Source organism: Hevea brasiliensis, chromosome 9, assembly GCF_030052815.1.
Source record: "Hevea brasiliensis isolate MT/VB/25A 57/8 chromosome 9, ASM3005281v1, whole genome shotgun sequence".
NCBI lineage: Eukaryota > Viridiplantae > Streptophyta > Magnoliopsida > Malpighiales > Euphorbiaceae > Hevea > Hevea brasiliensis.
This window is the reverse complement of record NC_079501.1, coordinates 24,956,454-24,976,044: the sequence shown is the minus strand read 5'-3', so window position 1 is coordinate 24,976,044 and position 19,591 is coordinate 24,956,454. Positions and strand designations below refer to the sequence as shown.

The 19,591-nt window shown below is 34.4% G+C and overlaps 2 protein-coding genes and 1 pseudogene across 7 annotated transcripts; 1 reads left to right on the top strand and 2 right to left on the bottom strand.

The window, feature by feature from the left end:
• Positions 1-141: 141 nt before the first annotated feature.
• LOC131168848 (deSI-like protein At4g17486) lies at positions 142-4,857 on the bottom strand. Of its 6 annotated transcripts, none has more exons than XM_058153519.1 (6): positions 4,690-4,840; positions 4,536-4,589; positions 4,098-4,357; positions 1,299-1,586; positions 835-921; positions 142-589 (listed from the first exon to the last, which is right to left on the bottom strand). In XM_058153519.1, exons 3-6 carry the CDS (start codon positions 4,267-4,269, stop codon positions 444-446), a joined length of 693 nt encoding a protein of 230 aa, XP_058009502.1. In that variant the 5' UTR covers positions 4,270-4,357; positions 4,536-4,589; positions 4,690-4,840; the 3' UTR covers positions 142-443. The 6 variants fall into 6 exon arrangements, with proteins under 6 accessions (XP_058009502.1, XP_058009499.1, XP_058009503.1 ...); XM_058153516.1 differs by having other exon boundaries at positions 4,098-4,328; positions 4,690-4,839; XM_058153520.1 differs by lacking the exon at positions 4,536-4,589 and adding an exon at positions 4,470-4,530 and having other exon boundaries at positions 4,098-4,328; positions 4,690-4,838.
• Positions 4,858-8,183: 3,326 nt separating this feature from the next.
• LOC131183211 (plasma membrane ATPase 1-like) lies at positions 8,184-15,060 on the bottom strand (annotated as a pseudogene).
• Positions 15,061-16,939: 1,879 nt separating this feature from the next.
• LOC131182849 (protein FAR-RED IMPAIRED RESPONSE 1-like) lies at positions 16,940-18,815 on the top strand. The gene is made up of 2 exons (XM_058152195.1): positions 16,940-17,827; positions 18,696-18,815. The coding sequence occupies exons 1-2, from the start codon at positions 16,940-16,942 to the stop codon at positions 18,813-18,815; spliced, it is 1,008 nt and encodes a 335-aa protein (XP_058008178.1).
• The last annotated feature ends 776 nt before the right edge of the window (positions 18,816-19,591 follow it).

Below are 19,591 nucleotides of genomic sequence, written 5' to 3'. Positions count from 1 at the left end.
GTTCTTGCACAGTGCAAAGAACATGGCCTTACAATCATAGGTTTATCTTCATTCTGAATTCAGAAAGTTCTGAAGATAAAAAATCCATAGAATAAAACAAAATTCCCTTATTTGGAATCTCCAACATTCACAATCCATAAATTGCCTCCACATGATATTCTTTGAATTCATAGCATCTATCAACCAGCTAAAACAGTTTATATACTATGAATCGTACAAATATTTAGATACAGGACAAGCGTAAGTAAAATCATACATTTGGAAGGAAAAAAAAATGGAGGCATCAGAGAAGTCTTGCACAAGATCATTGTATTGTGAAATAAACACCGAGGGATTTAATTAATTAGACCAAAGCCAAGCTTACTGATACACTGAAGGTCATACACTAAAGTACAAACACCATAAAGACCCCAGATAGAAAGAATAGGAATTGCAGACAAATTCTACAAGAGTTCCCTTGCTAGCCTTACTGGTTTTTCCTTTAAAAATGCAACATCACCATTGGGTATAGTCAACAGATGATGATCTGCATCCTCTCCTTCACTCTCGGCTGAAACAGATGATGCAATAGATTCTAACCCATCCTCATCTGCATTGGTATAATATTTGAGGTAAGAAGCAAGCTATGTCTATATCCATTATGCAAACATCAATGAAGCGATCAAAGAATAGATAATCAATCTTCTCACAAAAGAAAACAATTTATTCATGCAGGCCTTACCTTCTTGAACAGTCAATCTAAGAGAAATTCTCTTGCAACAACAAGAAGAGGGAAATTTTTGCTAAAATCTGTACCAATAACTATCAGAGACAAGATTAACAGTTAAAACTTACCAGAGTATGCTGGATGATCAGGAAGATGTCTAACTGCTGTTATCTGAATGCTTTCTGGCAGTAGACAATTACAGAAAGAACCTGAAACTTGAAAAAGGATCTGCTTGATCAGATAAAAAGCTCATTAAAATTGGACCACAAAACTCAATAACACAACGCCGCAGGGCTGTGTTGTTACCACACCATCCAACATCACCATATAACCCATTCCATAAAATCCTGCACTATTTACTTGTATTGGCCTTCTTAAGATCTCAAGATGGCAAGCAGATAAAAAGCAATGACAAAATAAATAGTAATTAATACTGTCAGAAAGCCAGGTAGACCTGGATCTAGGTTTAAAATCTATTCCAACAATGACAAAAATTTTAAATTTGGTACATGGAATAGCCAATGTACTAGATTTGGATGCTTCTTAGTGAACCCTACAGTAATTTCTCATGTAATATAGACACACAACTCACCTACTCGTGCCAGACGATTTACCCATCCAGGAATAGGCTTTCCTGTTAGCTGCAAACAGACTTCATCAGTAAAGTGGTTGCAATTCTTAGCAATTAAATGGTAAGTGTCCCCATGATATTTTGCAGAAAGATGTTCCATGAATGATCGAACTTCTGAACAAGACAGGTTCGTGCTGCCCAGTAACAGGGAGCGTCGGAAGATGAAGCCTGGACAACTTCTTGGTTCCACCTCAAATACCCCACTGGTAGGATACTCGTGGGCTCCAAAGCCAAACTCCATACCATGCACTGATTATAGATCAGGTACACACTAAGTGCATCATAAAAGGTGAAAACAAAAATGCTGAAGAAAACAAAGCTCAAGTATGATGCATAAATGCTGAGAATCGAGAGGGAGAGTGTGTGTGAAGTGGAAGTGAATTGTTTATGATGACTGGCAGAGATTAAGCTCCACTTGGTTAGCTTGCTTGCTTTATTGCTTTTTGCTGTTTTAGAAACAGAAAGCAATATTTTCTTGTTGTGATTGCTTTTTTTCTTATATCATGCAAAGTGAAATTCAAATATTTACTAAGTATACTCGCTTATTATTGCATTTGTTTTCTAAAATATATCAACATTTGTTAAAAAGGAGAAAAAGCAGATAACTATCGGAGGATCAGTTATCTTGGGTTTCGTTCACTAACTTTTTAAGCCTTTCCTTTTCTCGGAATTTTTCTTTTCCACATTATATTTTACAGTAACAGATGGCAAGAAAAGCAAGTTTACCAAACAAAGCCTTGGCTTTTTCTATTGCCTAAACTTGAGGTCAATTTGAAGTCATATCAATCAACCAAGTTATCAACAAAGGCAGTGTCTATGGTACCAAACACACCATAAATTTTCCAACCTGTGCATTGTATTTAAATTCAGTAACATTGGAAGAACTGGCATCAGTTTGCTGATTTTTAATAACACATAGAATAAACTTTCAGATTTAAAGTCTTTTGGCATTTGGCAAATGGACCTCAATAAATTCTTTCCTAAATAACAACAGAGATGGAAAATCCATAAGTTTGAGAACTCATGTATGACCAACTAATGTGATGAAGAACATTAAAATCACACTTCATAACAAACAAAAAGAAAATAAGCTAATTATGGCACAGATTACCATCTTGCTGCCTGAGATTTGGATATGATGATAGCACCCTCCCATATTTACTGAATATAATAAAGAAGGTTCAAACTCATTTTTGTCTGAAATCCTTCATTTTTCTTTTCCTATTTTTGCTAAGTCCAAAAACTGTTCTGGGCAACGCAATTTTGTTCTCATAATGAATCTATGGTGGCTTGTGGTCACATTGTTTGGGACAATATGGATATATCCAAGAAACCACTAAAGGAGCCTGTTAGTTCATACAGCAATTTATGAGTGAAACTAGTCTTTTGATGAGGAAAGCTACAGTATTGTCTTTAATTTGCTTTTTGTGAACTATAATGCTAAACTAGCTTCTAGAGTTGGAGACTCTTCTTCACAAGCAAGAACCTATTCATTTTACATTCTGCTTCTTATTCTCTTCATATGTCTTCCATAAGATTTGCCAGTTCTTCACACACACATCAAAGATGACTTCTCTTGTATAGCTTTTTTCTACCTAAATTGCACCATTGATGTGACACCTTTTCAGTATTCAGAAAAACTTTTAAGTTTCCAATAAATTCATTCATCCAATCTAGTTCAAATATGGAAATCTTGTACCATTGCAGGCTACTCTTTCCTTATTATTGGAAATATTGATTAACATAATCAATCTTGCAAATTCCATTCTATAACTTAAGAAACTCCCAGTTATTAATAAAATGTGAAGCCGATACAGGTTCAATTATTCTTCTTGTTTGCTGGTTCTCTTGATTTGGCACTTCACTATGATCCTGTCTCTGCTTCCTTATATTCATTTACAAGGAATAAAATAGTGACTTATGAAGTATATGCAGGGTGATAGAGATTATAAGAGAAGGATTATTAACTGAACAGGTTTGTTGTAATCAGCAAGTAAGTAGTAGAAAAGATAAAGCACTGTGAATTTCTGTAGGATTTTGGTCCTCCAGATGATTTTTCTTTCTTTTTTACCTTTCTTTTTTCTAGTCCTCAATGATTTTTAAGAATTTATTATTTTCTATTGTCATTTGCATAATTGACAAATTGCATGCAGTATACAATACTCCTTTGAATTAAAAGCATAAGGGATGCCATTACTTATCTATCTAAAGGAGATATGCACATGAGCTATTATCTACTGCATATTGTATCCTGAGCCTTCATATACATTTAGTACCAAATGAAATCTTCACCATGGCAATGCATTAAGGTGAGATATCACACAAATAATTACAGGACCATCCAATTCTATTTGCAAGAGAACCCCTCATTCTTAAGTGACACTCCACCAAAATCACAAATCTACACTCTCATTCTGGATCATATTAAATCATGATTCTCTTGCTATGAACCTCAACCTACCTGAAAAATCTTCAATTTGAAGCCTTTGCCAAAGAAAATACTACATCATAGTTGTAGAACAACGCTATTAGCAAAAGCAGGATATGAAATTCATGAACTTATGCAAATGCAGTGGACTCCTTAAACTTTCAACAGCATAAAGAAAGACGCCATATTATATCATGAACTAGTGTTTACACTAACCATTTAATGTCCCCAGCTACGCAAACTAAATTAGACAGCAACAAAATTATTTACAATTAAGCGGGAAACATTAAGAGCAACAACACCATAAAACACACAAAATATCTGCATATTACCTTCAATGCCGGAGTGGAAGATCCCAAGGCCAAACCAGTAAAGGTAGTTATTTACAGGTGTCAGATCATAGACATTTAGATACAATATCGCGCGATTGCTCCCTCCATTACCCTGCTCCTTGTCTGAGCTTGAACTCGAACTGGAGCTCGAGCTCAAGGGAAACAACCGCATTGTTCCCCAATCAACAGTCCTTCAATTCCCGCTCCAATTCTGTATCAGAAGCCCACCATCTTCCAAACCAAAAAACCAATAAAACCCTCTAAAAATTAAAAAATAATAATAAATAAAAATTAGAAAAATCTAATTAATTTGAAGTTTTCAAAGCATGCGACTTTGAGACTAGAAAAGGGTAGATAAAACAAAATTCTCACTCTTGCTATTACATTCGTGCATTTTCCCGGGAACCAAACTGAGGAATACAGCAGAATTGACCTTACCAATAAAGTGAGAGTAAGAGAATCCCCAAATGATGGAAGCTAGAAACCCTATGACTGACAGAACCCCAAAGAACAAGAGATAGAGAGACGAAGGAAGAAAAATTAAAAATGGGAACTTCACAGATACGCAGATAGGGAGAGAGAGAGAACTTACAAGGGATTTCTTGTTTTTTGGTAATTTAATATGAAACAGAAGTTTCAGATCGGTGAGCCAAGAGGGCCTTGAAGCACTTTTTGCTGTGTAGTTAGAAAGGGGAAGAAGGCTGACAGGAAACTTGAGGCCTTTGTATAAATAAAGCGAACCTTTCATGATTTATTTATTTATTTATTATCATTCCAATTTGCAAAAATGTAAGATTATAATGATTCCTTTACTGTGTTCTCTTTGTCAGCACCACAGAACATTCCATGATTAGAATATTGGGTAAATTTCACTTATAGTACCTGAATTTAAGATTTTATAACAATATGATACATAAACTTTAATTTGTAACATAAAACTATATGAATATTAATTTGAGTAACATAAAACACCATCTTACCGGCTATAACCAGTTTATAGGTTATATTGTCTATATAAAATTATTTTTTTTAAATAAAATTACTTTTCTATCTTAAATAAACATGTCTCATCTCTTGACCTTCTCTCTGCGCTTTTCTCTCACACTTCTCCTTTTCTCCTCTGTCTTTCTCACCCAACCCCTCTACCTTTATCTATGTTAATCACCACAACCACCATACAACCATGCCACCACTACTAGACAGTTGGTTGACCTCGAGTAACTCCAATGATGCCTGTCGGTTTCGACCCCTAATCGCGACCTAGAAAAAAACATAAGGAATCGACATCTGGTCCTTCCCATGGGATGAAGTTCATTTGCACAAGTGAAAAGTTCATTTGCACTTATTTTGAATATGGAGGGTTTACAAAGGTTCTAATAAATGCAAACCTCTAAAATGGTGCGATTTGAACTCTCGACTCTCTCACACAATTTTGATTTTAAGTTAAACTGGTCAAAGGCTCATGGTTCATTTTTGTTGCAATATTACTTGATATGCATTAGCAGATGCTTGAAAAGGTTATAGACATGACTTGATATTCTAGTTTGAACCATTGGATTTGCAATATTATTACCATTAGAATAGTAAGATTTGCACTCTTTTTACAATGTATTTTTAAAACATTTAATATTCTTTTTTTTTTCCCCCTAAAATTGTCAGGCTTGAAGAGTGTGAACTTTGTAGACAAATTGTATACTAATGTTAAAGAATAATGTATGAAGTTCAAGTTTTTCAATTCATTTGGTTTTGCATTCTATATGTTTGATGAAAGTCCTAAAAGAACTATTCTTTTTGTTTATAGCTCTATTTACAATGACTCTTTTTTAACAACTAATTGATAACAATTTGATGATGGGAATCAGGTCATATTTATGTAGGTAAGTTTATACCTACTTATATCTAGCACTTGTGCTTTTATGTTGATTTGCTAGATATTCTACAATTTTGAACTTACTAGGTTTGTTTGAACAAGCACAATGCACAAGTAAAGAATAATTTTTTTCTCTTGTGCAAAGTTACAAAAGCTAACATGTACCAAAACTCCCATCACTTACTATAATTTTCCATGCAGGTTCTTGAGAAACTTGAGTATAAAATGGCATTTTTAACTGCTATTGAGAATGGATGCATTCTTAATATGTTTAGCTTCCAATCATTGACACGGTGAATCATTAGCCCTTGGCTAAATTTGTCAAAAACTAATTTTGTTTAACTCATTACCATCAAAAGTTGGTTCTTGAATTTAAATCTCTATCCAACTTTAAATTGCTTGTAGGTTAGGTGCTCCTTCCTTTATATTGATTTGTTTTTCTTGATTTTGGGTAAATTCAAAATTTTCTTTTAAGTGCAAAATTTCTTATGTGCAAATGATAAATTTTGCTGGAAAATCAAATAGACAGACAACAAAAAATTGCTATATTTTTTTTTAATTACTATATTGTTGAAGATTTTTCAGTAGGCTTGCACTTTTTTATTTCAGCAATTTTCATCAAAGAGGTGGAGGAGATTTGAGAGAGAGATTAGAAAAAGAAAATGCAGGAGACTGGTGAAGAAACAAAGAAGATTTGGGTAGGTGAAGAAGAAATAGAGAGGAGAGAGAAGAGTGGTAAAAAAAAACTATTCAAGGAGATTTTAGTCTTTTGAAACTTTTTTTTTTTTTTAAATAATTCCACAATAGTTTTGTAACTTAAAAACTGGTTATAAATGTAAGATGAACTTTTATGTTACTCAAATTAATGTTAATGAGGTTTCATGTTATAAATTAAAAATTATGTACCATACTGTTATGACACCCTAAATTCAAATACCATAGTTGAAATTTACCCTTAGAATATTACTAAACCCTTAAATAAGCACTTCATTTTTTCTTTTTCTTTTTTTTTTCAAATTACTTAGTTTTGATCATTGAATTTTTTCTTTTTATAACTAGTTTCCATTGAAATTTGAAGTTAAGATTTTATAATTTTAAAAATAATTATATTAAATTATTAATTCAATGATAAATAAAAATATTCTGGCACCTGTTATAGGCATAAAGCCAGAAACTAAATACGCTATTGCAGCTTAATTATCTCCCGTCTATGTGTAGAAACCTGCTTGCCAAGTAAGTTGTATTATTTAATAAATGTTTGACCCTCCAATGTGACTGCTTCATTGGACCTCATTAGGAAGACAATGAAAAATTGATTATTAGCGTTATAATTTTATTCAAATATTCATTATCCTTGGAAATCGAAATCTCACATCGATTATAAAATTTATATGTATATATTCTTATTCTAATGGTAAAAATGATATTATTAAAGAAAAATTAAAATTTCACATATTATTTTCCTTTTTATATTTACACATTCTTTGGAAACTTTGATAGAAAAATTTATTTTTTTTAATTCATTATTAGTATTAATAGTAGAGATTGAGTAATTAGGTATTTGAACCTGACGCTATCAAATAATTAATATGTCTTTGATCATTAAACTAGGGTAAAATATTGAAGGATCCAAGAAAATTTGAGAATGCAAGGGAAACTGTGAACTCTAGGAATTGGTCACAAGAAAAATGAGACTTGTCATACCAGATTTTCATCAGGACCGAAAGTGAAAGGCGATTCAGGAACTGGAAATCGAATCACAGCCTATGAAATCTTAAACAAAAATATTATAAGACTAAAACATAATTTAAATCTTTGTTGCAAGCTGCTTTTCTTATCCATCCAAGTACCAATGAGTAGGATATCCAGCAATGCAGAATCCAAACTTAATTAATATTTTTAATCTCTGAACTGATTTCAATCCCGATTATTATTACTCAAATAACAATTAAACACATTTAGTTTTATATATTTTAATTAATAATCAACATAAAAAATTTTTATTTTTTTTAAATATGAAAGATATTTTTAATTAATAATTTATATTATAAAATTTTAATAATTCTGTAAGTTATTTAAATTTTATTTGTTAAAATAATATATAAAAATTTGCACTTCTACTTAATAAATTCATTTTTTTTAAAATTGTAACTTATTTTTATAACTCAAAATCAAAAAGATTTGGAATTTTTTTTGGCTGCCAGGCAAGTTACAAATGATCAAAGTGACAGTAAAAAGCTTTTATTGATGGTTCACATTGGACACTTGAGCACTGAGCACATTACAATGGTGAAAAAGAAAAGGAAAGAGAAAAGGGAACAAAGTAAAGGAAAGCTGCAACTAAATTAGACACCTTTCAGACTGGGAATCATCAGCTTGGCTACCCTCTCCTGGTTAAGCAGTTCCCCGGAAAGCAATTCAATTTTGTGATGTAACCGTCACTCAGACAGTGTAATGAGGGTTCACATCAATATCCAAATCCTTCAACTTTGCAAAGGACTCCACTTTGCCTTTCAGGGTGTGAAGCTCCCTCAATCTGCAGGATGCATGTGATGAGAATAACAAATAAAGTCAGCCATTAGTACAGAGTTTAATCTTACAAATTCTGTATTTGTGTGAGCTTTCCAGAAAGAAAACAAACCTTGCAATCTCTGCATGTCTTCTGGCTTCTTCAACCATGATGCTGATGTCTCTGAAAGTATGCTTTTCAGAGAATACATTTGATTCCATAGATCGGAGGCCATGAAGTGTCCGCTGCTCGGCTGCCCATGCAGCTTCCCGAGCTTCCTTACCAAAGTCTTTTTGGGTTGTCATTGCCGTCTGAGAAAATCAATCAATGCCCAAATCTCAAAAACCAAGTTCTTTCAACATGAATATAAGAATTCAATGTAATGGACTACTAGCTAGGTTCGAATTCAATCACCCTTTGGTTATAGACTAGGCCCCAGGCTCTACCGCTCAATGTATATCTAACAGCAAACTTGATAGGATCAAGGAGCACATATGTTACAATATTGTATAGCCATATAACACCAGTCCATTTCCAACCAATCTTGCTAATTCCAGCAAAATCCCATGTTGCTTCCGCAGATATTACAGTTGCAATCTGCATAGATCAACAACCATAGTTAGTTTAGAGCTGAGGGTACTAACAAACATAGCAGTGAATTGAAATGTTCATAATAAACATGGACATAGATGATATGAACATTGATCATTCAGTGCCTAAATTCAATGATAAGAGTGTAAGGATTACCAATTGAGCAATAAGGAAAGCAACAACGAGAAGAAGACCAGGCCTCTCTGTAAATGACCAGCTCCTGGAGCGAGTCACAAATATTAAAGCCTGGCTGATGGTGCTAACTTGAAGGTACACAGCTGATGCCAGCTGTCCATTCAGTTCCTTGAAGACGTGTTCATCAGAAACATTGTAAACTTTCTTCTGAAGGCTATGCACATTGAAGTGTTTCTGTGATGATGAAGAAGAAAAAGATAATCAAAAAGCATAATGAATCAGAAAATCATTTGCTCTTATGGCTCTATGCATTTCCAGCTTAAATAAACATTGGTTAGATTCCGTTTCAATCCTGGAAAGATAAAAGAGCACATAAGGAAACTCAAACATAATGAAGTAACATTTAACTTTACCGGAAAGAAATCAGTTTCATAAGCTCCCCAGAAGAACACAACTGTCATTATGGCAAGGTATCCGCCTATCACAATCCCAGTTGCAAAAATTTCACTAAGTTTCCAACTGTCTGGTATTGAGGATGGCTTAACTCTATCTTTGGATATCGTCAAGATAGTACCTAAAAATATATTGAGAGAAAGGTGACTCAATTCTCATGCTAGGAAGAAAAAAGCCAGGGATGGTTGCAAATTGCTATACAGCATGTAGAATTGCTTACCATCATTTAGAATGGCAATAATGAGAACCACAAAGGGAGGGAAATTAAAATTCCAAAAACAAGTGAGCAACATAAACCCCATCTGTTGAATAAATTCAGTCACCAATGTTACAGTTTGCACATTTGCCAAACTTCTGAATGATAAAATTTCAGGGACCGAATAACTTACCACAATACGTATGGTGATGGACACAGCATATGTCTGGGGAAAAAATTAAAAGGAAAAGATGTGTAAAGGAACTTATGCCATTTATAGTCACCAAATCCAAGAATTATCAGCAAAATCTTACTGTGTAATTCTTCATTCTTTGAAAGATTGCTCTGCTGGTCAAAACAGCACTAATGATTACACTCAGCCCAGGCTCTGTCAGAACTATATCAGAAGCACTACGAGCAGCATCTGTTGAATCTGTCACTGCAATTCCTATGTCTGCTATCTGTAATGCAGGTGCGTCATTTACTCCATCACCAGTCATTCCAACTATATGCTTTTTAGCTTGCAGTCGCTTCACAATCTCGAACTTATGCTCTACAAAGAAACATTAAGTCAAATGAGAGTAATACAAAGAAAATTCTAGCAAGTAGTACCAGTGATGAAATAATTACCAGGGAAAACACCAGCAAAACCATCAGCATTTTCAATGAGCTCATCAATTGGTAGAACTCCAATTGTTCCATCCTTGTTTTCCCCTATCAAAGAGGATGATGGATACAAGTTTGTGCCCATTCCAAGTCGTCTCCCTGTCTCTTTTGCAATTGCCAGTTGATCACCTGTGATCATTTTGAAACTAACACCAAGATCTAGAGCTCTTCTGATAGTTTCAGCACTGTCATGGCGAGGTGGATCAAAAAGAGGGAGAAGACCAACAAATTCCCATGGTCCACCAGGACTGTCCTTGGTACCAGCAGGTACCTCCTATAAAAAACACCAATTTCTTTAGTAGTAAGTCAAACTTCTAAAACACTGAAGCAAATAATAAATGAAGCAAAGCATATACCTGTCGAGCAACTGCAAGGGATCGAAGTCCACGCTTAGCAAATTTATCAATTATTGTGTGTACCTTTTTTTCAATATCTGATTTATTGCATGCCAAACTGAGAATCTGAAGTTGCCACATAAATGATGTAATCAATATTAGGCTATGGCAGGTAATGCGATGATCATAAACCAAGACTGTAACTAAATACCTGTTCCGGTGCACCTTTGCTCACTCTATGCATCTTGCCCGCACTGTCTAAAAATGTAAGTGCTGTCCTTTTGTCAGTTGGATTAAATGGAAGAAAGTGAACTTCAGTAATTCCAGCTCGAGCCTAACAATTGAATAAAAGATAGTCTCAGTTCATCAGAAACTTAATTAACAGAGCGTATAATAGAATATTTTGGCTACTATCCCAACCATCAAAAAGTTAAACTAGTCTACCAAAAGAAATTGATCAGATGTAAATTTTCCTAGAGGATCATAGCATCCTGGTTGTTGATAATCACCGACTTATGCTATTTGACAACAAAACAACATCTTCACTGGGGCACCAATTCATATATTTCATACTTCTACGTGGATGAAGACTGGAATAAATTGCATTGAATATTTAATTAAGAAGATGCAATACCTCTTTAGGATCAGCCAGCATAGAAACAATAGCTCCATCAATAGCATCTTGATTTTCTAACCTCGAAGCTCTTGCAGTCATCAATAAAACCATGTCCTTGTCAACACCCTTTGCAAAAACCTATTATGAAATGAATGAAGTCAAACGCCTTGCATGACAGTTTCCATTCCAATATGGCAATCTTTTCTAACAGATCCTAATTTAATTTTTCAGAATAAAATCTAGAGAATACATCATAATTTTATTTATATAGACTATGAAAATAACTAGCAAATCTAAGAACAGTTGTTCAGATAGTTGAATTTCTACTTATAACAGAAACAAATAGGAGGAGAAACTTGAGTGACATTGGAGAATTTCAGGGAGAAGAAAGCATACATATAATCTATAAGTTCAAAATAATCAGGAGTTTTTACATAATTTACTGTAAAACTACTAACAAAATGGAAAATAATGGACAAAAAATAACACCTCTATCATAGACTTGTCAACTGTAAGTTTGTTAAGAGTTAAAGTGCCCGTTTTATCACTGCAGAGCACATCCATCCCTGCCATTTCCTCAATAGCTGTCATTCTCTTTGTTATTGCACCCTGCACAGAAAGTTCAGTAATTTTTATTAATTTTCCAGACAGTATTAACTTAGTTCCTCACCAAAGTTCGTGCAATTATTTAGCTCCATGACTTTAACAAAGTAAACCTTCAAGTACCTGCTGAGACAAGCGATGAGAACCTATGGCCATGGTAACAGAAAGTACCGTTGGCATAGCAATGGGGATACCACCAATGAATAAAACTAGAAGATTGTCTATGCCAACACGATATTCCCTTTTTTGAATCCCATATATTACAACGATCTCAATCAGCATGCCAATGGCAATAGAGCAAATGCAGAAGTTTCCAATTGCCGTTAAAACCTGAAACAATGAGGCAAAATTATCTTTCACAAATGGTAACAGATGTTCATAGGTTGCTCAATATGGGCATGACTACAGTTTCTTTATGACACAGGCATCTTTATAAACTATATACTTGCTACATTCAAGTGTTCAATCAGAGAGTTAGTATGCTACTGGCTTGTTAGCACCAAGTTGATTCATTAACTGATATGTAAATGAGTTTTGAAATGAACCTTCTGAAAATGCCCAACATGTGTAGTGGATTCCACAAGATAAGCTGCCTTTCCAAAAAAGGTGTGCACACCAGTAGCAATGACAACTGCTTCGATTTCACCTTGCTTACATGTTGAACCAGAGTAAACTCTATCACCAGGATTCTTAGTTACTGGAAGTGACTCTCCGGTAAGAGCAGACTGGGAAAAAAAAGGGAAATATATTAATCCTTAAAGCTCAAGAGAGGAAGACAATTTGTCTTACTCTGCTTCTTTTCTTCTTCCTTTTTCTTTTCTTTAGTAAAAAAAAATTCTTTTTTTACTTTTTACAGAAGACTAAATTCCACCCTTTTCAACAAGTACCGATTTTTATTTAGACAATTCCCTTTCATGATTCATGTCCTAATCCAGCATTTCAACTTGGCCTCCATGAGTGTTATTAATTAAATCATTCTATGTGATTAAGAACCTGATCAATTTTCAAAGGATCCCCTTCAAGCAATCGAGCATCAGCGGGAATAATATCTCCTAGTTTGATACTGACAATGTCTCCAGGCACCAATACAGCAGCATCTTCCTCTCCCCAGCTTCCATTGCGCAAAACCTGTTGTAGACAATGTAGATACAGTGGAAAGAAAGTAGTTCAAATAGGTTTTAAAGAAATCCACATGGTTAACCTTTGCTTTTGGTGCCAACTGAGCCATAAGAGCTGTTGCTGCATTTCCAGCATTGTTTTCCTCTATAAAGCTGATGGTTGAATTGATAATAAGTAGTGTCAAAATGCATATAAAATCATTTTAATCTACACCTTCCTCCTGCACAAGAATTGCTTTTCAATGGTCATTCAATAAATCTAGGTTTTGCTTTCAATTCAATCCATGTCTTAAATGGAGATTCTTGATGACAGAGATACGGATCCCCATAAACTTACTCCTCCATGGGCAAGAAAGATGGCCATAATTGCTGCAGCTTCCATAACCCATGATAGTGGATTCCACATAAACCCCAAAAACTTGAGTATTTTACTTTCCTATAAAGCAGATGAAATGAATGAATTCAACATAAAGGCAAAATGAAGTTACAACTAACATTATCGATGATATATAAAGGAGAAAAACAAGCCCTGAAACAACTCAAGAGACCTTTTTCTCCTCAAGCTTGTTGTGGCCAAATACTGCTAACCTCTGTTGAACCTCATCAGAACTGAGACCGTCTCTTGTACATTTCAACTTCTCAAACACTTCTTCAACTGGAATGTTCTCCTGCAATAATCCATTTCAGTGTTAGCAAACATACTTTACTTGCATATCTCTAATATTGTTGTTTATCATTAAAAGAATAATGGTTTTGATGCACATAAAGCGATGTAAGATTCAACTTTTGTATTAGAAATCACTGAAGAAATTCCTTTTATTTATTTATTTATTTTGGGTCCTTATCTATGTTACTTCTCTTTCATGACAAGAATCATATTTGCTTATACGAGTGAAAGCAATTTATAAAGAGCAGAGGATAGCAACAAACTGCTCATATATCATATTAAGAACTAGATTATGGTGCAATTATAGGTTTCCTAAAACAACACAAGAAAAATCATAAGTATGTGCCAGATCAACAGTCTCCTTGCTAATAGCCTCAAGGGCAATTGCTGTCTTGTCCATTTCGGTATTCCTGCTTCAGCTCCCACCCTCAGTTCAAGGTAGTAGATCTGCATGTTTTAAAACTTGTGAATCGACTAATTAAAGAAGCAAGAAATCTCTCTCCAAATAAGCTAAGAAAAAGGAACAGAAATTTTGACAGCACATTGTCTAATCTTTATACATCACAATAACGGGAGCATCCTTAAGGTCGCAATGTATAGAGGATAAGCAGAGAAATATTCCAAATCTCATGATTTTCATTGTTTTTTGATCTCATAAAATGAGAAATCACCTTTATAAACACAAACAATTATAGTAGGATTGGCGAAGGGATATGTAATTTTTTTTTTTAGGTGTGTGTTCCAAATAGCAAAAGATCTTGAAAAAAGATTCTTTCAAGCATTTTCTCGCAAACCAAATGGGCTACTAGTGCACACAAACTACTTCACAATCAAAGGCAAACCATTGAGATTTCCAAAAATGGGCTACTTGTGCATATTCTTTTTGCTTGTTGCATGGAATTCCCATTACTCCACGATGTTTCACTTGTTTGCAACTAGAGAACAAGTTCACCATATGATCCATATATGTACAATGCACTAAATAACTGCTTAAACTAAATGTTTAAACTTGTAGGGAAAAGTATTTGAATATATTTTATATTTATCACATTCTCTCTTGTAAATGCCCATTAAACTTAAAATTATTTATCCTTAAAGCTCAAATTTATGAACGAAAATTTACATAAGATAATAGACGCGAACACCAACATAAAAATGAAAACACAAATGTGTACCTTCAGAAATTCAGAGAATACACTTTTTTGCATGAAGCAAGAGGTATTGGGACAAAAGCCAAAGTGCAAGACTTTGCAATGCTGTAGGAGAGTGCATAGATAAAATGAAATGAACACGTATATATAGGCTGCTATGAAGCGCAGAAGCAACCATAAATGGTAGAGCACGTTAAAACATAACAGTAAAATCGATTCACTGACAGAGGAGAGAAAGAGCAGAAGTACATAATTGAAGTAACAAGAATCGAGGAGAGAAATGCACAATCACATAGCCCATTGGATTAGGAGACACAAACTAGGCTTATGGAACTCCGCCACCATCACTTTTACAACAAAGTGCACATGCAAAATGCTGTTTCCAAAGATGGGTGTGGGATTAAGGACAATATTTGGATTCATTTTTGTCTTATTCTTGTAGATTGCTACATTCCCAGTTGCCCCAGTTGCCCACCATGGCTTGGAGCCAAATGCTTTGGTGCCTACTGCCTTGCCAAGGAAGTAGGCACCAAGCCATGGTAGGCACGTAGCAATCTTCAGCCCTGGCCTGTTTTTCGTCTAATTTCGCATACATATGCGCCTACCTCGAGATGCCTTTTTTTTTTTTTTTCCCTTATTTGACCTTATAAGGGTTGGAATTTGATATTTATATTTTTAAAGAGTGACTTTTTTTTATTAGAGAATTGAGAGTGTGGAAATTTGAATCTGATCTGGTGAATGATATATTTGAATAAGTCAAATTAGATGAAAATGATTTCATTATTAATCATACTTAATAGTATTCATTTTAATATTAAGAAAATTAAAGCATATTATAATTGGGAGTTTAAACCTTATGTCATTAATAAAAATCTTAAAATTAAAGGATTCTATATGTATACATAATTTGTATACAATGCAAATAGTACTGTAGTACTAGTGTTATAGAATATTACACTTGATTATATTCATGAATTCATCTCCACAACGATAAAAAGAATATAAATATTAATCAAAGAATATTATATACAATAAAATTAATATATTTAATAAAATGGAAGTCTCTACTTTAAGATTAAGAAAAAAGAATTATTTAAATTTTCATATATAAAATAATTTAAGGGGGATATTGGAACACATGTTATTTGTTTCACCTTTATTTTATATATAAATCACATGGTGATGTTCGTTCGATGCTCTCAATTATTCCAATTTCCAAGCAAGCTCATCTCATTGGAGGTATCATACTCGATGTTATTATTATAAGGCTACTGTTCGTAAGGGCTAAACACATCGTGATTTGTACCTGCCTGCATGGATGAAGTGCGTCGTAGGGATTTCTAAAGACAACAAGGTAGGACTAATTATTAGAAGAGTGCTGCTAAATAGCTCAATTTGAGCTGGCTCAAATGGTATTAATGTATGTAGTTTTACTATTATACCCTTAAAAGAAAGAGAGGAAACAATTTAAAAATGGCTTCAAAGCTTGAGTCGTAAGATAGCTCATTTCATGGCTCATGCAAAGGAAAGCGTGCATGCAACAAGCTATTATTGCTTGCACCATGCACACCATTCAAGAACCGATGATTCGATGAGTGTGTCTCCATTAATGCATGCACATCTGAGCTAACACATGCAGCAGTGATGAGCATTCCTTGTTTTTGCCTTCCTTAAAATATTTTCATTCTTTGTTTTTGCCTTCCTTAAAATATTTTCATTCTTTGTTTTTTCTTTTAAAGTTGATTCATTCTCTCAGTTTTTTCAATTTTTTTATGGCGGGGTTAAGTCGTGAAGGTCATATCGTAGGCAATTGTTTGATGAGATATTTGATTTTAGTGAAGATGATAGTTTGTTCATCAAGATGTGGAGGAAGATGAATCACCGTGATCAAGATATGAACGAAGGAGGCATTAGAGCAAAGAGCAAACACTAATGCTATTGAAGAAGGTCCTAACAGGGATGTTATTTCCTTGTATCAGCACTATGTTCAACTTCTATAAAGAACATGCTAGATTGAAAGGTTTTAGTGTTTTCAAAAGATCAGCAGTTAATGTACGGGGTGGATCTCGCAAATATCAAACAATTAGTTGCGATAAAGGAAGGAAAGCAATTGGTGAGAAATCATCAAAGAGGATAAATTGTCCTACAAAGATTAATGCAATCATAAGAGAAAATGGAATGTGGCAGATTTCAAAAGTTATTTCAAGTCACAATCACGAATTGGAACCTTCTATGTCTAGATTGATGGTTGCTCACAGGTCACTGAATATGGATATGAAGAGGAGATTGGAGGCAAACGATATAGCTGGCATAAGACCCGCAAAAAGCATTAGGTTGCTTGAAGTTCAAGCAGGTGGACCAGAAAATTTAAGCTGTTTGTCAAAGGATTGTCGAAACTTCATTGAGCGAAAGAGGAGGCTACGACTTGGTGATGGTGATGCTGAGGCTATACGTAAGTTGTTTGTGAGAATGCAACGAAACGATCCTGAGTTTTTCTATTCATTTGATCTTGATGATGATTCCAGGCTTTCAAATGTTCTATGGGTTCATCCTCGTAGTCGAGCTGCTTACGAGGAATTCAATGATGTTGTTAGTTTTGACACTACTTACCTTGTTAATCGATACAAGTTGCCATTTGCCACCATTGTTGGAGTAAATCATCATGGGCAATCTATTTTATTAGGATGCGCCTTGATCTCACATGAAGATGTAAACACTTTTAAGTGGTTGTTCATGACGTGGCTTGAAGCAATGGAAGATGTTCATCCTAATTCTATTCTTACAGATCAATGCGAGAGCATGAGGAAAGCCATTAGGGAGGTAATGCCTAATACTAGACATGATTTTGCTTGGCATATATTATGCAAGGTACCCGAGAAGTTTAAGGGTGTTACCGATTATGATAGTGCATGCCTTGAGTTTAAAGTCAGAATATATGATAGCTAACCATCGAGATGTTTGAGAGAAATTGAATGAGTTTGTAGTGAAGCATGGGTTGGAAAGAAATGAATGGCTTTCCAAACTATATTTTGATAGGAGTATTGGGTTCCAATTTATCTCAATCACACATTTTGGGCCGGAATGGTTTCGACTCAAAGGAGTGAGAGCATGCATGCCTATTTTGATGGGTATGTTAACTCAATGAGCACACTAAAGCAATTTGTGGAGCAAGATGAGATTGCTATGTGTGACAAGAATGAAAAGGAGTTCTATCGATTTCAAATCAAAAACACGCTTGTAAATTGCATATCTGCTTTTAAATGGGAACAACAGTTTCAAAAGGCATTTAATAATTCAATATTCAAGCTCGCTCAAGAGGAGATTAAACGAATGTGGTATTGCCATGTCATTCACCAAATCAAGAGGGAAGGCGTGGAAGCGTATAATGAGCCGTGAATTGAGAGACATAAAATTATGGAGAAATCCATAATCAACAAACTGTTTCGTAGAGAGTTTGTTTATGATGTAGAGTACAGGAAAATGGCCAATATTTCATTGCAATTGTAAGAAATTCGAATCAAAAGGGAATATTGTGCTGCCATATCATGAGGTTGATGTCATCAAAGACATAAAGTTCATCAACGAAACGATATTTGCTTAGGCGATGGAGAAAAGATGTTAACCGTGTCCATAGTAAAAGTTTTTCACGGAGGGTACCCACATATGATGAGGAGTTTGAGAAATACAGGAGATGGAGAGGTTATTTCAAGAAGCATCCGATTTGGCTTACGATGACAATAAGATCAAATTTGTGAAACAACGGTTGGCTGAATTGAATCGGGATTTATTGAGTCGAATGATGGAATGATTGCTCCTACCGCAATGCATAGGTTACTATTTACACTAACAATGTTGATGAAAAAGAAGAAAATGAAAGAGTTATTCTTAATCCACATGTGAGTCGCAGTCGTGGACGACCACGAATAAACAGGCATAGATCAGTAAGGGAGATCACTCAACGAGCAAATTCTGGTAGGAATAGAAACAGTGGAAGGGGCGTGAGAGGTCACCAAGAAACAATATTAACTCGAATATTGTCGAAAGTATATATATATTTTTAAATCGATTACTAATGTTATTTATTTCATTTTTTTAGATATTTCATGTAACTTGTGTCCTTTTACATGTAAAGGTTGGGCGCATAATAGCCAAACACCAGCAACAAACACAAGGAAATGTTGTCGATGTCAGAATTAATCCGATTGTCAAGGAACTATACCAAGCCATCATAGTATTAGGCATTAAGGAACCCATTATACTACTAAGCATTCTAATGGAACCGTTAAGAAATTAGAATAATATCATCAATGTAATATCAATTTTTTTAAATTTTATTACAACTTATCTTATGAAATAGTCGAGTTGCGTTTATAACTTATCAAAATTAGTTAGCTAATTTTAGTCCGCTGCGCTTCTTATGTAAGCAAGGCGTAGCATATTATATAATTTATTATAACTCGTGTAAGATCATTTTCTTGTTAAGTTGAGATTACATTTCTGGATTATAATCATAGCCATATTGGACGTTGCTAAATGGCACAAATGTTGTGGCACAAATAAAGCACAAATGCTTATAAAATGACA